Here is a 23,066-nt window from a genome sequence, read left to right as displayed (position 1 = left end):
GCTAATCTCCCCACCTTAAAGTTAGCTGACGAGTAACCTTACCCCTCTCTGTCATGTAACCTAACACGGACTCAGTTTCCGGGAATTAGGACACGGACATCTTTGGGCATGGGGTCATTATTCTGCCTACCACACTTCTATGACAGTATAAAGTTAAAAAAATAGCTGCCTAATATATTTAACAGGTACATGTTAGGCAGGAATGAAGGATAATATAATTATTAAACAAAATTAACTTATAAGATATCAAAGACTAAAATCGAATGTATGACCTTTCTCTTTTATGGAACATGCTCTTGGAACATATCTAAGATATCTTCACCCAACCTAAGGCCATGAAGATTCTATCCTGTTTTTTTCTCAAAGCTTAATAGCTTTGGTCCTTCTATTTAGGTCCATGTTACTTATTTTTTGCACACAAATGTCTAATTGTTCCAGCACCATTTGTTGAGGAGACTGCCACAGGCACCAGTACAGATAAATCTAAATCTGAAATGCATTCTGCTGAGTGGAAGAATCCAGACATAAAAGGCTACATATTACATAATTGCAATTCTATGACATTCTGGAAAAGGTAAAGCCATAGGGACAGGAACCAGATCAGATGTTGATTGCCAGGGACTAGGCGAGGGAACTGACTATGAAGGGGCACAAGGCAACTTTTGGGGACAATGGGAATGCTCCAAAACTTGACTGTGGTGAAGTTACAGGACTGCATACGTTTGTTAAAATTCAAAGACTTGCACAACTAAAAAGGGTGAATTTTACTCTGTGAATTATTCTGTGATAAACCTAACTTTCAAAATGATCAAATGACAAGATGACCTTAAAAAAATTGAACTTAATCCAAGTTAAAAAGTAGCAAAGAAACTAAAACGCGGAAAACTAAACAGTCACCTCCAGACTCCCTTACCCTATGGCCACCGCTCCTAAATAAGAGGGAAGAAAGAAATGAAGAGTGACCACCAAATAAGGCATTATCCCAACAGCCATAGACTAGTGACCTACTGCTTTAATGAATAAGACAAAGAAACAAATAAAAGCTAAGCCTAAGAAAAATAATCAATGAAATCACATTTACCTTTGGAGTCAGCATTTGGGAACAGCCTGTTCCATGGCACCTTATTTTTGTGCGGAAGAGAAAGCAAATAGTTTCTAGCTTTTAAATTTATTATACAATTCAGGTCTTCCTGGGATGGGGATCCAAGAATACCTATCAGATAAAATAATCAGCTGTTAATTATCAAGACCAAGGTAAACCAACTGCATACCATCAGCAGTGGGGCGGAATGGGCACTGACATTCAATGTCTTCTCACTGCCTCCCAATGCTTTTTTAAAAGTCCTTAATGTTTTAAATCAAGGAAGATTAAAAAAAGCTCATGTCCATCACAGGCTGAAGAGTTGCTGGAACTCTTCTTAATTTCCTGAGGGTACTCTGATGTATACAGTGGGTCCCCAGAATGCTCACGAACCTTACCCAGAATGTGGTTCAGTTGGTCGAGGTAATGCTTCCCCGGGAAGATGGGCCTGTTGGAGAGCATCTCTGCCAGGATGCAGCCTACAGACCAAATATCAATGGACTTGGTGTAGCCCTGCAGTGGAAAGGAGAGAAGATGGAGAATGACCTCTGCTGTTCCATGACACAACGATACCTTTCTGCATGACAGGCACAGGGCTGCTGGAGTGTCAGCTTCTCCTCTGGCTCTGTAATTCAGAAATAAGAGACGATGGAGAGACAAATATCATTTGGCTTTCTTATAAGACACTAAACAACCCAGATTGCTTGATTTTATTTCTCTCTTCAAAGTTGATTAACTTGTTATTAAGTTAGAATTTCTGCAGTATACTTCATTTCTTTTTTCAAATGATTTGAGAGAAAGAATCAGAATCCTTGTAAGCTGAAGCTGGAAAAAGAAAAAAACAGAAACAACCACTGATTGCTTTAGGACATTTGTGGCCCACTTACTCATTTTGGAAAACTGGACTTCCCTGGTGGTGCAGTGGTTAAGAATCCTCCTGCTAATGCAGGGGACACGGGTTTGAGCCCTGGTCCGGGAAGATCCCACATGCCACAGATCAACTAAGCCCGTGTGCCACAACTACTGAGCCTGCACTCTAGAGACCGCGAGCTACAACTACTGAAGCCCGGGTGCCTAGAGCCCATGCTCTGCAACAAGAGAAGCCACCACAATGAGAAGCCCGTGCACTGCAACAAAGAGTAGCCCCCACTTGCCGCAACTACAGAAAGCCCGCGCACAGCAACAAAGGCCCAAAGCAGCCAAAAAATAATAATAAAAATAAATTATAAAAGGGGGGGGGCGTTGCTACATATCCAGAATATCTTTATCCATTTTGAAAATCATTAAAAACAAAACACAGGGCTTCCCTGGTGGCGCAGTGGTTGAGAGTCCGCCTGCCGATGCAGGGGACACGGGTTCGTGCCCCGGTCTGGGAGGATCCCACATGCCGTGGAGCGGCTGGGCCCGTGAGCCATGGTCGCTGAGCCTGCGTGTCCGGAGCCTGTGCTCCGCAACGGGAGAGGCCACAACAGTGAGAGGCCCGCGTACCGCAAAAAAAACCCACAAAAAAAAAAACACAACAATTACCCATGATCTCTGCCGAAAAGAAGCACGTGCCGGCTCCATCATGTCTCACCGATCCCTATTGCTTATCTCCTTTTTCTATTCATTTTTCAGGTATATTTTTTTCTTTTAAAGGAATTCGGTGAAAAGACATGGAAGAATTATCATACAACAGTAAAAAAAAAAAAAAAAAAGATGTTACTATATAAGTTGAGTTTTATGGAGAATGCTTAGGTATAGTGATAAATAGAAGAAGAAATGTGGAGAAAAGCTAGAGGGAAAAAATTTCTACAAATATTAAAGTTTATGGAAACATAGCAAAGTATTTTTTGAAAATCAAAGAATTAATGATGAGATCTACAGCTCTGATAAAATGGGATGAATTTCAAAACAATTCTCTTCAGTAAATTACAGAGATTTAAAGTATCTTCCCACAATTTCCTAGTACATTGATTGATTCATTCATTATTTATGGCTGTGTTGGGTGTTTGTTGCTGCACGCAGGCTTTCTCTAGTTGCAGTGAGCGGGGGTTACTCTTTGTTGCCGTGCGCGGGCTTCTCATTGCAGTGGCTTCTCTTGTTGCAGAGCATGGCCTCTAGGCACACAGGCTCTAGAGCGCAGGCTCAGTGGTTGTGGCGCACGGGCTTAGTTGCTCCGCGGCATGTGGGATCTTCCCAGACCAGGGCTCGAAGCTGTATCCCCTGCATTGGCAGGAGGATTCTTAACCATTGCGCCACCAGGGAAGTCCAACGTGGTAATTATTATTACTATAATTAACAGTAACTATAACCATAATGATGGTGGAGACCTGGAGGACGCCATCGTAACCAAAGGATCAACATGAACTTCACCGATACCGACACAAACCAGGTGTGCCTCCTGATGTGACAGATAATGCGCTGAGAAGAAAACACTCTTTCTGTGGTATTCATGCCCAAAATGCATGACACAAAACTGAGGCATGTGCTACAAGTAGCTGACCCGCACCCTTCAAAAACATCAAGGTCAAGAAAGGCTGAGGGGGCTTCCCTGGTGGCGCAGTGGTTGAGAGTCTGCCTGCCGATGCAGGGGAAACGGGTTCGTGCCCCGGTCTGGGAAGATCCCACATGCCGCGGAGCGGCTGGGCCCGTGAGCCATGGCCGCTGGGCCTGTGCGTCCGGAGCCTGTGCTCCGCAACGGGAGAGGCCACAACAGTGAGAGGCCCACATACCGCAAAAAAAAAAAAAAAAAAGGCTGAGGAACTATTTCAGATTAAAGGCGACTAAAGCAACAATGCAACGTGTGAGCCTTACACACATATTGAGAAAAGCTACAAAGGTTATTATTGGGACAATATCCAAAATCTGAATATAAATGGGGCATTACTATTGGATTAGTGTTAATTTTCCCACTTTTGATTACGGTCACGTGAGAGAACACCCTTCTTTCTCACCTACACTGCTGCCGCTCTGGGCTGGACAAGTCTTTGTTGGGGGGCCGGCCTGCGCACCTCAGGGTGCTCGCCACTGCTCTGACCTCTCACTGCTCGATGCCGGCAGCACCTCCCCTACTAGTTGTGACAACCAAAAATGTCTAAACGCAACCAAATGTCCTCAGGGAACATTCGAACTACTGTTCTAAGGACACACATGGTGAAATGCTTAGTGCTAAAGGTGCACATCTACAAGCCATTCTCAAATGACTCACAAAAACAGGCACACAGAGAGAGAATGAAAAAGCAAACAGGACAAAACATAAAGAGCTGGTGAGTGTGCATCTGAGGTGAAGGGTGGAGAGTTCCAGCCAGCAGCTCTGTGAGGCGGCTTCCCTCTGCTTTAATACGACTGTGATTCTGTTTTCCTCTTCACTCATTCTCTCACATGTGTACAGGAGATTTTTCTACAGATTGCATGACATTACAGGATATTATACATGAAACGTGACAACAGTGAACCGTGCTTCCCTAACGCTCTGTGTTACAGAATCACGCATGGGTGTTGGTGTCAGGAAGAGCTATGGATGCCATGGTTTCAGATTTCACATGGCAATTAGCCTTTCCTCTGCTGGGTTTTGGTGTGGTATCAATGATGAGCCAAGCGTAGTTGAAAAGACTACTAACTCTCCCTTTCCGAGCTTCGTGCAAAGACTCTTCACTAACTCTTCACTAACTTCACCAAAACAACATATTTGACAGACTGAATGCAGAACCAGGTGAGAATCCAGCAGTGTTCAAATCAAGCCAGACGCTGAAGAGATATGCAAAGATGAGAACACCACTCTTCTCACTAAAATGTTTTTGTTGTGGAAAATAAACATTTTTAAAATGAGAACTATCTAGCTTTTTAACATTTATTTTTAAATAAATTAATTTAAAAATTAATAAATACTTTAAAAAGTTTCAGTTTTGGGGCTCCAAACTGGTGGCTCAGCAGTTAAGAATCCGCCTGCCAATGCAGGGTACATGGGTTCGAGCCCTGGTCTGGGAAGCTGCAACTACTGAGCCCATGTGCCCTACAGCCTGTTCTCCACAACAAGAGAAGCCACTGCAATGAGAATCCCATGCATCACAATGAAGAGTAGCCCCCGACTGCCACTAGAGTAAGCCTGCACACAGCAACAGACCCAATGCAGCCAAAAAAAAAAAAAAAAAAAAAAAAGTTTCCGTTTTAATTTCTATATAGTAAATATTGATAGATAAAACCCACATAAACAAAACCTGCTTGGGGTCTTGGATAAATTTTTAGACATTCCGACATTGAAGGAGTCTTGAGAACAGAATGTTTGAGAACCCCTGCCTTTTCTTTTCTTGCAATGTTTCTGCGAATTGAAAATTCTATCAAAATAAAATGTTACAAATACACATACACACACAGTGCTCTAGCTGGCCAAAGCTAAGAAAATGAGTATTAAAAAAAAAAAGAAGATAATGCACAGCAAACAAACAAACAAAAAACCCCACAGCCACCATGAGTCCATAATCATGTTTTCAAAACAAAGACAGGGGTCAGAGGAAGAGAAAGAGAAAGGGGGGAAACCTCTTCTTCACAGATGAATGCCAGCTCATCGATGTAAAAGGAACAATCAATTTAGAAAATCACGTTTTGCAATGGAGACAATGGTCCTCAAGGGCGCACCCCTGGGGGAGAGGCTGCCAGGAAACAGAGGAGCCACACACATGGCTTCCAAGACTCTGTGGGGTTTGTGCCAGAAAAGTGTGACCTAAACCTAATCAGGAGGAGCCAGTCCCAAGAATTCAGAAAGAGAACCGCTGGGCACAACACCACCTCTGTGCTCTGCCAAGTATTCCATGTCATGGAGAAGCCAGGAAGGCGGGAGGACTGTCCCAGATGGGGGTGACACACACAACTGGGATGGCACTGAATGAGCGCCGGCCGTCACAGGCGCTCGCAGGGTACTGCGGCTGTGGGGAAGCACACCACCTTTTCGGGAGTATTAGTGAACTCCTAGCATCAGTCGAGGTGTGCAGTGCTGGTTTATGTTGGTGAAGTGTGAGAGGGTTTGACACAAGGGAAGAGAGAGAAGAGACAGGGGAGAGAGAGGGAGGCAGAAGATGTCAACAGCTGGTGCTATAAGGGGAATATGGGTGTTCACTGGACTCTCTTCTGTGGGTGTGAAAATGTTCTAAATCAATAAAAAAGAAAATCCTGAATACATTGCTAGAAGTAACATTCTCAGGCTAGAGGTGTTATAAATAAAAAAGGATTCAAACTCAGTTTTGACTGTAGTTAACTCTGCAAAAACAGAGGCCACCCTCCTGGCTACTTCCCCCTGGAGGGTGGCCAAGAAGTGAAGACAGGGGAGCGGCTCAAGTGGGGATGGATGCTGTAAGACCACAAGGCCCCAGGACCCAAAGGACAGCTTTCCTTCCAGCTGGCAGGCACTGCTGCACACACGGGCGCCTCTGGCGTGGAGTGGCTGTCACGTGGCCCATCTATCCACAGCAAGAACCTGTTGTGTGGGATTGTCGTACAGAATTATGAGAGAATCAACACAACATTTTCTCCTTTGAAACATCTGTTACACCAAATCCTTCTTTAAATGTAATATATTTTAATGGAATTTTACTTCCATAGCTAAACTAAACACAGGTATGATATCAAGAATAACTAACTGCTTTAAACAAATTCCGTTTCCTCACAAAAGCAACCTACATCCCAAGCCCTTTCACTCGTAAAGGATGGAGGAAGAGAATGCAGCCTATGGGCTAATTACACCTGTTCTTCTCATTCCCACGAAACCTCTCAGGATGATTTCTGGTTCCTACACCTGAACACGGGGTCCAAAGTCTGTTTTTATAGCTTTTCTTCCTCTTTTTTTTTTTTTGTTGCACTGGGTCTTAGTTGAGGCAGGTGGGCTCCTTAGTTGTGGCTTGCCTGCTCCTTAGTTGTGGCATGCGAACTCTTAGTTGCGGCATGCATGAGGGATCTAGTTCCTGGACCAGGGATCGAACCCAGACCCCCTGCATTGGGAGTGTGGAGTCTTAACCACTGAGCCACCAGGGAAGTCCCTATTTTTATAGCTTTTCTTCATGTATATTAATGTTACATTATGGAAGATGGAACCGAGATCAAGAATCTGTCTTGAGATATGAGATACAGGATTAGATATTAGATGTCAGTTGCACTTAACTTCTCAAATGTGACACCTTATTCAAATACTATTTGCAAATGATATATTAAAAATACTGAAACTCCAGGACCTCCCTGGTGGTCCAGTGGTTAAGACTCCGTGCTGTCAATGCAGGGGGGCACGGGTTCGACCCCTGGTCAGGGAACTAACATTCCATATGCCGTGTGGCATGCCCAAAAGATAAAACAAATAAAAAACAAAACTGAATCCCCACAGCAGCCCTCACTGTTTGCCATTGTTGCTCATACACCTAACAAGGATGTCGTACTTCACTCTCTTGCTTTTATAAATTTTTCAATCATTCCTTATGACCCAGACAAAGACCTTGTTAGAAGTGTGCTTTCGATCCAGATGCAGGGACTACCATTTGGAAGCAGGACCATCATATAATTTTGAAAGAATTATAGCAGCTCCAATTTTTTCCACACCAATGTTTTCTTTCAATTATACTATAATTTTGCTAAAGAGGCATTCTTCATTATCAGGTACGTCTGACCTTTACAGAAAAGCTCTGGTCCGCATTCACAGAAACACACAACGTATACAGAGCTCATCTCTGACACAGAGCCAGCCTGCCCCTGACAGTGGCAGCCGCAGGAGTGAAAGCTGCCCCAGGTAGGACTGCAGGAGAGCTGACCGGAGGGTGGGACACAGACCATTCATTGTACCAGTGACCAGGGAGGCAGGGCCTCCAACTCTATAACACATCAGCACTACCCCAGCCAAGGGCCCAGAAGTTCAGTGTTGAATGGGAGACAAAGACATACCTTGGTTCTGACCAGACAGGCCAGGCCTCATCCCAGGTGGAAAGAGACTTACTGAGTGGGAGGCTTACTGCAACTCACGTCCAAAGTTCTTTTGCCTCTTGGTTTTCCTTTATGCAAACTTGGTCCTTACCTTGGAATTCAACATAATTTCCGGAGCCCTGTACCAACGTGTGGCAACATACTCCGTCAGGAACCCTGTGTGATCATGGTCCGGATCTGCAACACGGGCCAAGCCAAAGTCACAGATCTAAGAGAGAAAATAACAGGACACGTTCTTAGAGATTCTAACCAATTTAACATCAAAACATCATAAACATAAAAAAGACAGCAGTAATGATGACAAGTAACTGCTACCATTCCTATGTGGCAGATGCTTCTTGGAATTCTACACACTCACTCTTACCTAATCCTCACCACAATCTGAAAGGCAGCTGCCACACATCAGACAGGAACAGGCTGGAGGAGTCTTGAACAGAACACATCTTCAGAGGTATCCTCACCTCTCATTATCTGCTTATCCCACAGCAACCTTGCTTAGGCCACTTGACAAAAACTGTTCTGCTCAGAAAATAAGGTTACCCAAACCAGACCTCTCCTGCTGACGCTCAGGGGTGGTCACCGTGGGATCAGCCCCTCTCCCACACTCGCCCTCTCTCCACAGACCTGACCTCCTGCTGGTCCTCCACCTGCTCTTCCTACCTCCTTCCCCCTCCACGTAGCCAAACCCACTCCCAAAGCTTTAAAAGATATTTCACATACTGAAGATGAATCTTTTAAAAAAAACAAACACCCAGCTTCTAATTTCTCCTGACTCACAAAAGTACTTGCTGGCCTTTCACCATTCAACGCTTTGGTGCTACTCCAGCTCCAATGTATAAGGAAAGTAACTATAACACATTTAGTCCCGTACAATTGCAGGATATTTTAATTCCTAGCTCCTGGGGAACTAACCCGAGAAACAGAGAGAGATGTTAACAAAGACAGGCCAGAGTCTAGCAGAAGGCAGCCTGGAAGACAGAGATCACTTTGGAGGCTTATTGCTTTAATTCACCTAAGAAGTGATAAGGGTCTGAGCTCAGGCCATAAAAATAGGATAATGAGGAAGGGACACACCTCAGAGATACTCACGAGACGTAAATGGACATCAATCTCTGCTGAGAGATCCCATAGTTGAAGTTCTCGACAATTCAGAAAGACTCTGAATGCTCCCGTCCACCTCACCAGTGTCTCCCTCTAGCCTTGGACACTGGCATCCCCATGTGGCACCTCTGACCCCACAGGCCCTGCTGCTTGCTTTGACTGCAGCACTCAAGAGAAGTGACGTATCTGTGTCGCCCAATTTCCGTCTTTTGACATACTGTCACTGCATCTTCAAAAGGAGCCAATGTCACATCTGCTTCCCCAGTTGCTCTTCCGTAGGCTACGCTCTAAGCGCACCCTAACAGAGCTGCATGGTGAGGCTGTCTGGGCCCTCTCGCAGCTGACAGTCCCCTCTTGGCCTCCATCACCACCCCGCGCCCCCGAGCACCAGCCTCACCTCTCGAGCCAGCCAGCTTGCTGATGCCATCGCACCCTCAACAGTCCTGGGCCTGTCAGAGGATCGGGCTGATGGACGGCCATAAGTTTTACAGGGGGACCGTGGTAAGCTCTAACCTCAGCTTGACTGATCTTGAGGCTTTCGACATACCTGCAACCCTATTTGTTTCCTTAGAGCCTATTCTACCAAGTCCCATGAAACAAACTGCAGGAATACTCAATTCACCTGCAGTACAATCCCTGCAGGCGTGATTCCAGCTCAGGAAGCAAGAGAGGAGCGATTTCTCCTTAAATGCAAAGGTGGGTCCTCTAAGCCATCCAGAAGTCACCATTTGCCACGCTGGACTACCACCAATTCACGTCAATTCCATGTGGCTTCAACTTTCAACACAGCCCACAGTTTCTCTTTTTTCAGGGCTAACACCTCATCCTCTGATTTAAGTTCAATCAAAGCTCAGCACTTGGTCTGCCCTCTGCATGTAAATGGACACTTGAAGCCATATTCTGAGTCGTGTGCTCAGAGAAGAAATACTGCATCTCAGCAGCAGAGTAAAAGCACTGCAAGCCCCTGACCAGGATTCCCAGATCCTTCACCGCCCTCTACTACACTCAGCCCCACACAGCGTGGATGGGTTCAGACTTCATCCACAGCTTTTTGTGGGTCAGTGGAACCACAAAACAAATCCCAGATTTAAAAAAAACAGCATATAGGAAATTCCCAGCTCAGTGAGGCTAAGTACCGAGGCTGACGTCTCCACACACCTCTGGGAGCGTGGACAAAGAAACAGAAGCCGCACTTTGGGAGGCTTGATGAGATTCTTAAACATCTACAAAGACAGGATAAGTGGTGTGAGCAACTTTACACACAGCTGTGGCAGACTGGATTTTCTAAAGAGGGTCATACCAATATAACCCTTACCCATGCTCCTGTTTCAAGCTCTTTGGCTGAATTTTTATCAAGAGGGCAGGATCTATCTTCCCTTCTCTTGAATCTGGCCAAACCTTTGTAACTGCCTAAACCAACAGAATATAGTGGAAGTGATGCTGTGAGACTTCCGAGGCAAAATCATAAAATGCAATGTGGCTTCTACCTGGCTCTTTCCACTGGGGTACTTGGAACACTCTGCCCACGTTGTGAGGACACCAGGCCACGTGGGCTACACGTGGCCGTTCCGTGGCATCAACGGCCAGGCCCTGTGGGAGATGACTTGAGCCTCCACCCCCATATCTTCTAGCCGAGGCCCAGAGGCTGGAGCAGAGACCAGTCACCGCCCACCACTGCACCCTGACTGAACTCCTCACCTGCAGAAACTATGAGCTCAAACGTGATTCTTGTTGTTTAAGTACACTACATTTTTTTTTTAATAGCAGATTTTCTTTTTCTAGGGCCATTTTGGGTTCACAGCAGAATTCAGCAGAAAGTACAAAGAGTTCCCCATGTACACCTGCCTCCCCCACTATCAACATCTTGCACCAGAGCGGGACGTCTGTTACAGTCGAGGAACTTACACTGACACATCATTATCACCCCAAGTCCATAGTTTACCTTCAGGTTCACTCTCGGTGTTGTATATTCTATGAGTTTTGACAGGTGTGTAATGACATGTATCCACCAGTACACTGTCATACAGAAATAGTTTCACCGCCCAAAAAACTCTGTTTTGCCTTCACTTGGTCTTTTTATCCTCAATTTCTTCTTCTTTGGAAGGCCACTACATTTTGAGGTGATTGTTACAGAGCAAGACACAGCTAACATAGTGGTGCCGGACAGCGTGCTTATTAAGACGGAGCAGCCCTCTCTGAGGAGGACCCACGTGCAGTGACACTGGAACACTGAAGAGATTCCAGCCACAGGAAGACCTTGGGAAACCAGAGCAACTGCCCGGGAGTGTGTGAGGGACAGGATGGCCCCGCAGCTGAAACCTCCCCAAGTGGCTCTTCAACTGGCTGCCCTTCCAACATCTCAACTGACAGGGCCTTAGTCTGTCTGGAATTAGGGAGACTCGCTTTACCTGACTGCAATCTGATTCCGCCTCAAAATTCCTGCCTGAGTGTTATTTCTAAAACATAAATCACCTTTCTGGCTCAAAAATCTTTTAACCAATCCCCTCTGCCTAGTAAATAAAGCCCAAATTCTTTAAGTAAAGACCCTCCACACACTGTCTGCTCGGCTGTCTCCCACCACCATCTCTGTGCCATATCTGCTCCTACGGACAGTTCCATGCCCCTCCTGACTCCGCGACGCCCCCTCAGTTGAGGACCTGATGCTCACCATTGCCTGACCCTAAATACCAGCATAAAAGTGACCTCTTCTGAGAGGTTTCCCAGGAATCAACACCAATCCCACGAATGGTTCACATTTCTGAACTCTGGTAATACTTTGCTTGACGTGTATTATATGTAAGCACATACCCACAATCCATGACAGTTAGCTGGATATATGCCCATCCCCACAGCTGGAATATAAGTCCCTAGAAAAAGGCAATACTCAATTAACTTTTTATCCCTAAGTGAAGTGGGCTCTCAATATCAGGTGAATTAAATGCCTTATTTCAAATGTTTATAGGAAGCATAGCAACTCAGGTGGATTAACTGGCAGAGACTAGTACTGACCACTTTTCACAGTATCTGAACTACTGATTATCTCTTAAAAGTAAAAACCAGGGTACAGCATTACCATTAATGTAAAATCTTACATTAATACTTAAACAATAATGTTAAAAAAAAACCCTGCATTGTTCAGAGTGGCAAAATGAAGAAGGAAAAGTTTTAGAATTAGCAGCATTCCTTCCCCACGCGGAACGCTGCAGTACTGCTCCTTCTTTAAACAAGAAATAAAGCAGCAGTCGCTCCTCCTGTCTGGAAGCCATCAGAAGGGGTCCTGTGGCCTGAGGGTCACTGTGGGCTGGGAGGAACCGCAGCAGCCCGGTGGGCTTGAGAGAGGGCTTCAGACCAGGACATGGTCTAGGTGCAAGGTGAACAGGGAGTCCACATGGGGAGGCGGTGGCAGCCCACCCAGGGGACTGGAGGCTGAGCAGAGGGTCCAGGGATTATATTGCACAAATCAATTACGTCACTGAAGGCTGCAAAATGGCGACTTCTCTAATTTTATTATTCCTTGTGCATTTATTAGCTGGCATTTATTTTAAGGAAGAGCCATCATTCATCAACTGGGGCTATTTTCTTACCCTGATGCCCAGATCTCACTGGAAAGACAGGGAAAATGTTTAATCCTTTCCCTTTAGTTACCAATTTTCAGAACAGTGAGTTGGTGTAAGGAGGATCGTGTTTCATTACTTGTATCCTCCACTCCTAGTATAAGGCATAGAACCAGCAGGTTCTCAAAATTTTTGATTATAATTTAAAAAATAAAGAGGGTGATGTAGGGTTTAGACCTCTACAAGATTGCACAACTCGGGACTTCCCTGGTGGTCCAGTGGTTAAGACTCCACGCTCCCAATGCAGGGGGCCCGGGTTCGATCCCTGGTCCGGGAACTAGATCCCACATGCTGCAACTAAAGATCCCGCACACGACAAAGATCTCGTGTGCTGCAACTAAGACCCGGCGCAGCCAAACAAATAAATATTAAAAAAAAAAGAAAAAAGAAAAAAAAGAAAAGACTTCACAACTCCATTCATGGTCATCAATGGAAAGCTCATGTGATTTTTTAAAGTTCCTTTAACACTTTAACACAGCATTAACCAAAAAACTGTCAAGGCTTCAAAATAAAAAAGCAATAAAATTCACTACAATTCTATAAGAAGGAAGGTAGACAACCAGGATACAGTACAAGAAATATAAAATGACCTATCACTCCTACTTGGCTACTTTTTGGGCTGAGCAAATTCAAATTCTCATAAGACAAAAGCCAGCCCCAAAGACGGTTCATTTGTATCTTTCAAAGTCCTCCTTCCCATGCATACTCAGAACCACACGTGCTGTGAGCCTAGCAGCCCGGAACTCCTCCTGGGGCTGCTGGGGGCTCAGTACGCAAACGGCGAGGACACAGGACTGCTGGAGACCACACTCCTCTGGCAGTTTCATTAAAAATATGCAAGCAGAATCTCGAAGTAGGGTCTTCAACCCTTGTTTTTCTGCGGCCCTGAGTAATAAAGAGGAAGCCTACAAGGAGAGGGTCCCAGGAGGGCCCTGAGAGGCTGGTGTCTGCTGGGTCTCTGGGCTTCAGGTAACAAGTACAAAGCATGTTTATAGAGCCAAAAACTAAAGGTCTAAGACACTGAGAAGAGTTGATATCCTGAGGGCTCAAGACTAGAAAATACTTAGTAACACAGAAGCTAATGGAAAAAGGAAGAAGTGACATCATTACCTACTTGAAAATTCAAAAAGGACCAAATAACAAGTCAGTAAGGCCACCGGTCACAAACTTTCTAGGTACAGGGCTTGTGGGAAAGCATCATGGTCACCCCAAGGTCTGAGGATGTGATGGGCATTTGGGGAGTCCAGAGCTCCACCCTCCCACGTGCACGTGCCCTGGCTGTTGGACATGCTCCCACGGCAAATTGGTGACTCGGTGACACACCACACTCATCTATGGAATGAGAGTCTCTCCTGAATATTCATGCCCATGTGGATGATGCACACCCCACATGGACATTTTGAAATGTGGGTGAATTGCACTGCTGTAAATATCTAAAACATCCTATTGTGTTTCTGAGTGTGTGTTAAAATTGGGCTTTGAAAACAATGCCTGGATTGTGCAGATGGCCAGCAAGACATATATATCAGTGTGGGTGTCCATTTTGGTGAGCAGTGAATAAAATGGCCCGAGGTAAAGACAAGTCCACAAACAGTGAAGAGACAACAGACAAAGTAGTCTAGTTCTGTGCTTCTTCTTAAGGACAAGCATTTTCAAGCCAAAGTAAAAGTCAACTTTTCCCAGAAATATTCCATACTTAAAATATTAACAATGGCTCTCCAAAAACAAACAAAAGCAATCTGCCATAAAAGGACTGTGATAAGAAACAGAAAGAAAAAAAAAGCACTAGGAGACATAAAAATATTCACTGTAATTTTTTTTCATGTGCTTCAAGAAATTCTTTCATAATTGAGATTTTATTGGCTGTTTTGAGGATCAGTACACAGACATTTCAATTTGTACACAATTCTCAACATACGTACCAAAAACCTAAAAAATCATGTAGTTGTGATTCTTTTCTGAACAGTTATTCCAGTGACTTTCCAGCTTAAAATTTAGGGGCAAATTTTCCTTCACAGGATATCAAGTACCAATATCTTCAAATATTGATATGTTGTTACATCGTAAGTCCCACTAATTCACAATTTAATATCATATACACTAGATACTCAAATTGTCAATTGTTCACAGCACATTAACAGCTACTAGAAGAATTGGACTACCATGACCAAAGATGTTACAGAGTGCACAAAATTCTGCCCAGGAGAGCCAAGATCAAGGGGTGAGTGGTTTGCTTTAGGAAACAATTCTACCAAAAACAATGTGGGAAGATACGTAATTTAAAGTGTTTAGGACATTATATGCACAACTGACTCCAAACTGCCATTTAGTATGCTTTGTATTATAGGATATAAAAGCTACCCTCCATCTGTGGAATGTTAAGCTGACACCCAAGACAATCAACGCCTCCCATATTCAATATCCCACTATTTTCTGGTTGTACCAAAAAATAAACCAGCAGCAAATGATTTCACTTCTTAAAAAAAAGCATTTACACTTAAAAAATGGGATGAGGTGGGATTCCTTCCTTTTTAAAAATGTTTCTAGAGCTACTAAAAAACTTGCATTTACAAAATAGTTGATAAAAATATTCCTCTGGATTGTACAAGAAGGGAAACGGACCACTGATAGGACCAGGTGTGTGATATTAATCAGACTTGGCTTCTTTCTCTCCTGCTTCATCAGCAGCTGGGCTCTCCTCATTTTTAGTTTCTCCATTTTCTGCAGGTAAGTCTTCTTTAGTCTCTTGGTTAGCCACTTCAGCCTGTTTTCCCTTTGCTCCCCTTTTCCCTTTTGTTTGCACTTTTTTGTCGGAAGATTTATCCTTTCCTGCCGCCTTTTCTGGCTTCGTTTCCACTTTTGCAGGAGCCGGTTTAGCTGACAACCTCGCTGATCTCCTCTTGGGTTCCTCCTTCGCCGCCCCCTCGGTGGAGCGGACCTTCCTCTTGGGCATCGTGGCGGCAGGGTGGGCGCATGCCAGGTGCCTGCGGGCCGCGGCGCGCTGAGAGCCTTCGCGAAGCTGGGCTGCCTGGACGCTCTTCACTGTAATTTTTCAAGAAAATCACTAAGAGCCGACAAAGTACGGCCATTCCTTGTGTGCCAACCTGGCTCTCATCTGCACAGATCCATGCACAGGGATCTGGCTACACCGTATGTAGGAAGTACATGAATTTAACTCAGAAGGATCCTAAGAGGTGACAAGAGTCCAACCGAGTCATACCTGATGCAGGAAGCTGTCCTCCACAACGTTTCACAGGACATCTGCCACCTTGCTTTAAACACCCAACGACAGCGGATAAGATGACTGCCTGATGACAGGACCCACTGCCTTTTTAGATAGTTCCAGAAGGCTCTCCATGATCAACACTTCAGTGATCACCAAAGCTGCAGCCACACAGCGCAGGCCTCAGTGTTGGTGCACTCTTATTCTTACTATATTCTTATTCTTACTATATTCTTATTCTTACTATATTTCTGTTGTTCCTTCTGCCTGTGCCCAGCCACTCGCCCACTGCAAGCCTGACATGCTGAGAGGGACAGCACGACAATCCTCCTTCCTGATGCCTCACAGCCTGGTCAGAACCAACTCACCTCTCTCCTTTGTGTGTGTTACAACAGACAGTACTGCAATCATCTATTGCTTATCAGACTCCTGACCTATCAGTTTTCAGACTGCAGGGACAGACACTCACCTCCCTTGCCAGGTATACCTTACACAGCTTCCCACAGGAACGTCTGTGGAAGTGAAGTCCACGAAATGATCACTACTATACATCTATACGTACTTTTCAAACAAATTTATGGAGATATAATTCACATACTACACAATTCTCTCATTTAAAGTGTGCAGTTCAATGGTTTTTGGTATTATATCACAGAGCTATATGACCAATACTACTATCCAATTTTAGAACATTTTTATAACCTCAAAAAGAAACCTCCTGCCCATCAGCAGTCTCTCCCAATGCCTCCCCAATCCCAACAGCCCACAGCAACTGCTAATCTACCTTCCATCTCTACAGACACATCTATTCTACAATATGTGATCTTCTATGACTCGTTTCTTTCCCTCACATACTTAATAATGTTTGCAAGATGCATCCATATTGGGCTTCCCTGTTGGCGCAGTTGTTAAGAATCCGCCTGCCAATGCAGGGGAAACGGGTTCGAACCTTGGTCCGGGAAGATCTCACATGCCATGGAGCAACTAAGCCCGTGTGCCACAACTACTGAAGCCTGTGTGCCTAGAGCCCGTGCACCACAACAAGAGAAGCCACCACAATGAGAAGCCCGCGCACTGCAACAAAGAGTAGCTCCCACTAGCCGCAACTAGAGAAAGCCCTCATGCAGCAATGAAGACCCAATGCAGCCAAAAATAAAACATAACTCATTAAGATCCATTAAAAAAAAAAGATACATCCATATTGTAGCACATATCAGTACTTCATTCCTTTTTATTACACTGTATGGATCCACCACATTCTATTTATCCATCGTAATTTGGACATCTGAATTATTTCTGCCTTTGGGCTATTACGCCACTATGAATATTTCTATATCTGTCTGTGTGCGGATGCATGTTTTCATTCCACTCAGGTATACACCTGGGGCCGAGTTCTTGCTGACACTTATCATCTGATTATATCATTGTAGTGTGTGTGAAGTGGTATCTCGTGGTTTTGATTTGCATTTCCCCACTGACTAATGATGTCAAGCATCTTTTCATGTACTTATTGGTTGTTTGTATACCTTCTTTAGATCCTTGGTCTTTTCAGATTCTTTGCCCACTTTTAAATTGTGCCATTTATCTTTTAGTTGTTAAGCTGTAAGAGTTTTTCATATATTCTAGATATAAATCTCTTATCACATATATGATTTACAAATATTTTCTCTCATTCTGTGGGTTGTCTTTTCACTCTCTTGATGAGTTACTTTGTAGTGCATGCTTCTCATCTTGATGAAATACTTTTTTTTTTTTGGCTATGCCACGCCACGCCACGCCACGCCACGCCACACAGCTTGTAGGATCTCAGTTCCCCGACCAGGGATTGAACTCAGGCCACAGCAGTGAAAGCACCGAGTCCTAACCACTAGGCCACCGGGGAACTCCCTGAAATCTATTATAAAAAAAAAAATGTTGTTGCTTGTGTTTTTGGTGTCATGTCTAAGAAGTCTGCCTAACACAAGTTTGCAAGAATTTACTCCTGTGTTTTTTAAGTGCATTCTAGTTTCAGCCTTTAAACTTAGATCTCTAATCCATTTTGAGTTAATTTTTGTACATAGTACAAGGCAGGGAGGGGTCCAAACTCATTTTTTTTTTTTGCATGTGGTTATCCAATTGTCCCAGCACCATTTGGTGAAAAGACTATTCTTTCCCCAGGGAATGATCCTGGCACTCTTGTCAAAAGTCAGTTGATCATAAACATGTGGGTTGGGGCTTCCCTGGTGGTGCAGTGGTTAAGAATCCGCCTGCCAATGCAGGGGACACGAGCTTGAGCCCTGGTCCAGGAAGATCCCACATGCCGCGAAGCAACTAAGCCTGTGTGCTACAACTACTGAGCCTGTGCTCTAGAGCCCGCAAGCCACAACTACTGAAGCCCATGCACCTGAGCCTGTGCTCCGCAACAGGACAAGCCACTGCAATGAGAAGCCTGCGCACTGCAATGAAGAGTAGCCCCCACTTGCCACAACTACAGAAAGCCCGTGTGCAGCAACAAAGACCAAACGCAGCCGAAAATAAATGAATAAATGAATGAATGAATGAAAAAACCCAAAAACATATGGGTTTATTTATTGACTCAATTCTACTCCAGTGGGCTATATGCCTACTCTTATGCCAGAATCACAATGTCTTGATTACTATAGCTTTGTAATAAGTTTTAAAATCAGGAAGTGTGAGTCCTCTAACTTTGCTCTTTCATAAGATTGTTTTGGCTATTCTGGGTCTCTTGAATTTCTATATGCATTTCAGGATCAGCCTGCCCATTTCTGCAAAAAAAGCCACCTGGGACTCTGATACGGACTGCATTAAACCTGTAGATCAAACTGGGAAGTACTGCCATCTTAACAATATTAAGCCTTCCAATCCATGAACATGAGATATCATTTCATTCATCTAGGTCTTAAATTCACATGCATTTTTACTAGACTGAATCCACATTCCCTTCTTCATACTGGAGACAGCTGTAGCCCTCCCTCCTTATTTAGCTCTGCCATGTATTAAAATAGAAATATATATATAAATGCTGCCCACTTTTAAGAGAACTCTAAGGACTATAAAGGATCTAGGGTTTCCCTATTTGTTGGGAGTGCATTCTTTAGGAATCTAAATCATTAAGGTCAACTTTTCTGCTGTTTTCTGAGTGTTTACTGTATAAAATTTATCAAAGAAAAAGGTGACTAATGAAATATATCTTTTAATGTACACATGATCCTATTTACATATATAAGTTAAAAAGTACATGTGTATATAAGAGCATAGTAAAAATTTAGATGAAAATACACCAATTTGTTATAGTGGTTACCTCTGGAGAAGGAGGAGCAATGGGATGGAGAAGAAAAAGAGAACTAGCACCCTTTACTTGCACTTTTTTTGCCATAAATGTTTTCATGTATTTCTGGTGTAATTTTAAATCTGAATAACAATAAATATAAATATGCCCCAGTAACAAGAGTTTTTCAACAGATATCACCCTAAGAGTAAATAACCAAGCTGACCTTGAGATCGCAGGTGGTGTTGAGCAGCAGGTTGGAAGGTTTGAGGTCACGGTGCAGCACATTAGCTGAATGGATATATTTTAACCCTCTGAGGATCTGGTAAAGAAAATAGCAGATATGGTCGTTGCTGAGGTGTTGCGTCTTCAAGAGCTTGTAGAGATCTGTTTCCATGAGGTCCTGTACTATATATCTGTTTGGAAAGATTAAGGTAACACACCAAAATAGCTGGTCACACTTAGCAAAGCACTGAAAACAAAACGAACCCAAAGGGTCCAGTATTACATCATGAGGCTCAGGAGGGAAATGAGAACCTGATGAAAACTTGGTACACCTCAACAGAAGGAATTGGAAAGTCGTGAACTCCTTCTTAGGTCCTGTGAGACAGCAGGCATCACGCCTGCCTGATGTGCGCAGTGATGCGCTAGCGGAGACCTGACGCAGGTGGTGTGGACGAGTCCTGGTCTCCAAGCTGTCCACCATCAACAGACGCCCTCTGGGGTTGTTGGAAAGGGCTGGGGGCCAGCACCAGGCACTCCCTCCTCTCTGGCCTAGCAACAACTCAAAACGTCACTGTTCTTTTACCTCCCTTCTTGTCCCCCTCCTTCTCCACAAAAATCAACCATAAAACTTTTGGAAACACAGGCCTAGAACACATTTGCTACTAAACTCAACCCTCAGTCTGTATGCTTCACCCTTCAATTAAGGTTAAGAGTATAAATAACTAAGACTGTTGGAAGTTGTGCTAGGAAGGGGTCTGTCCTGGTTGAGCTCCTCTTGTTTTCCTGCCTATCCGTGTATCTCAGCATCTAGAATTTTAGTTATGGCTAACTTCATTCCCACAGAAAATAAATTATAAAAGCCGCTAGGTTTTAACTTCACCACGATATTATTTCATTAGTGTTTTTGCATTTCTTTTATTCATTTCTGTGTAAATATTACACATCTACAGATTCATGCTAGATGAGACATGGTACAGGTTTTGAAGGAAACATAACTGGAAAACTTGTCATCTGACAGAGATGTGATTTTCAAGGCAAAAGGTAAAGCAGGACAACAGATGGCAGGAGGAGGCATTTCACTTAAAATATCATCAGAACTTAGTGACAGAGCTGTCTAAAAATGGAAAGGCTAAAAAAAAAAAATAATAAAAATAAAAATAAATAAAATAAAAATGGAAAGGCTTCCTGGAGATAGTGAGCTGCCTCTCCCTGGAGGGGTAGAATGCAAAGTGGGCAAACTGGTGGGAACACTGCTGCGGCCAGAACTGGAACCTTCTCCCATCAGGTCCTCCTCAGCACACTTCACATTTGTACCTTTCAAACACAGTCTTTACCCAGGCAGCCTCCTTTACCAAGCCTTTTACCTGCTTAGTCCAGATTTCTAAATGTTGGTCATAGTTAATCACACAACTTCAGAGCTGAACCAGCCTTGAAGATCATGAGGGCGAGCACGCCAGTTTTAAAAACGAGAAAACTGGACCCAGATGTGAAATGGTGCTAAGATCAGGACAGTCTGGACCTGACCAGGTGCTGTACAGGGCACCCTCCTCCACAGTCGACTGCTCTTTCCTTTTCACCATCATAACAAACCATACCTTGAGTGGCAAACACATGACTGGAAAAGGTGTTCTCCAAAATTTTCCACAACTACACTTAAAGGAAATCTTTACTGAAACTGACAGAAAATATTGGATTTGCAAAAAGATACTAAAATCAGTTACTGACAAATGAAAAAATGAATCAGAGAAAAAATGTAAATGATGCAAGTATTACAGTAAATGACAAGCAAAGTACAGTTTCCCCTTAAATGTGCTTTACTACTTTTCCTCCGCCCCTATAACTGCAGGACACGTCCAGTTACATTACTCAACCAGGTGACGGAGCAGTGGAGCAGTTGCCTGAAAAGGATACACATCTTTCATCTGCTCGATGGTTGGTGCTCGAATAATATCATTGATTCCAATGATGTTCTCATGTCTGAAGCGCAGTAAGATTTTTATCTCCCTCAGGGTTCTCTGGCAGTAGGTCTGGTGCTCAAAAGGGCTGATTTTCTTGATAGCTACTCGAACTTTGTTGACATTATCATAAGCAGAGCTAAAAAAATAAATAAAAAAGGAGGAGAGGAGGGGAGATGGCGTTAAAAACAGTTCTCAGAACAAGGCGGTAAAGTATTAAATGTTTAGCACTCTGGGCAAATACTTGTTTCATACACGTGAAGGAAGCATGTGTATAATCCACAAAGAGGTCTTAAGCTAGGGAGGATGCGGCTGGCAAAATGCAGCACACACAGAATCTCAAAACTAACAGAGGGCCTGGCCCTGGGAACTGTACAGATGCCCATTTTCATAAATCCAGGAACACGGGCGTATGACACACACACGCCATTTTCCCACTGTTTTTAACAGCAACTGCATTCTGGTGAGAGCAATCATTTCTGCCTCCAAAACAACTTCCTACTGTTTTATCAGATTCCACTGACTCAGCAGAAACAATCAAATGACCATCAACCACATCTTCAACCCAAACAAAAATGCACCCAAGAGAGCAATAAGGATGTACTGCATCGCACAGGGAATTATAGCCATTATCTTGTAATAACTTCTAATGGAGCATAATCTGTAAAAATACTAAATCACTATGCCGTATATCTGAAATTAATATTTTAAGTCAATTATACTTCAATTAAAAGGTGGGGCAGGAGGATGCACTGATTGCTTGCAACAACTTTGTCTTACGTGCAAAATGACATGACTATTTCTTCCTCCTCCCCCCACCACAAGAAATTTAATCAAGATGTTTGGGTAGTCTTATAACAAAACCTAAAAAGTATTGTTCAAAAAATACCTTCACAGCCATAACATAGGGCCCAGTTCTTTCCAAGTTGTCCTGAAGGTCTGACTTAATAGAATTCCAAGCAGAAGCAATAACAATTTTATCTTCAATTTTATGATGAATTTGAATCTTGAATATTACTACTATCTTTATGAACAATATTCTATTGAATCTTTTCTGTAAGAGCTTTTCATATTAACAAGTATCAACATCTGGTCCATTGACCGAAGCAATGAAAGAACACGGACGGGCAGTAAGACATTACTTCTGGTTTCCTCTGGGTAAGTGCTAGAAACAGGAAACAGTAAAATAAGTTTATTCTCAAGTTTGTCCTTCTATAATCATATCTATCAGTCTACTTATACTGAGAATTAGTGATGCATTTGTCTGACTCTACCACAAAACTATGCTGTAGGAGGGACCTTGTCTCACTCAGCTTCGGTTTTCTCACACCATTTATACATTGCACTCGGGTACCCCAACACTTTGAAGTGACGTCTATTTCCTTAAATAAAAGAATAACTACTCAAATCTTATTTTGCTTTGGTTTGCTGCAAGAAGGCCTAAACCACTGATTTTTAGGTAGACAGGCAAAGGGATATGTCGTTCAAGCAAGCTTATTCAACACTGGGAGTAAATACTATTAGAAATCAAAACTTTTTTGGTAATTCAGATTTTAGAGCCTGAGTTCAACAAAAGAGAACACAGGTAAATATAGTTATAAAATATTGGTTTACACTCAACATTATAAATATCCAGGGCTTCCCTGGTGGCGCAGTGGTT

General features: G+C 43.5%; 2 protein-coding genes across 2 annotated transcripts in view; both read right to left on the bottom strand.

Annotated features, from left to right (window-relative positions):
* The window catches only part of MAPK1 (mitogen-activated protein kinase 1), a gene marked incomplete at its 5' end in the record, with an annotated part of 92,547 nt that overhangs the window by 16,033 nt on the left and 53,448 nt on the right, over positions 1-23,066 (bottom strand). The window contains 5 exons of the mRNA XM_079717550.1: positions 1,082-1,213; positions 1,480-1,594; positions 8,112-8,228; positions 19,453-19,642; positions 21,363-21,545. Of these exons, the coding sequence (XP_079573676.1) occupies positions 1,082-1,213; positions 1,480-1,594; positions 8,112-8,228; positions 19,453-19,642; positions 21,363-21,545 (737 nt within the window). The remainder of the gene's footprint in view (positions 1-1,081; positions 1,214-1,479; positions 1,595-8,111; positions 8,229-19,452; positions 19,643-21,362; positions 21,546-23,066) is intronic.
* On the bottom strand, positions 15,383-15,688 carry LOC307062154 (non-histone chromosomal protein HMG-14-like; the record flags this gene model as incomplete). The annotated part of the gene is made up of 1 exon (XM_079717687.1): positions 15,383-15,688. One exon carries the CDS (start codon positions 15,686-15,688, stop codon positions 15,383-15,385), a length of 306 nt encoding a protein of 101 aa, XP_079573813.1.

The sequence above is a fragment of the Hyperoodon ampullatus genome (assembly GCF_949752795.1).
Source record: "Hyperoodon ampullatus genome assembly, chromosome: 13".
NCBI classification, from domain to species: Eukaryota; Metazoa; Chordata; class Mammalia; order Artiodactyla; family Ziphiidae; genus Hyperoodon; species Hyperoodon ampullatus.
The sequence above is the reverse complement of the archived record's forward strand: the minus strand, read 5'-3'. Positions and strand labels throughout refer to the sequence as shown.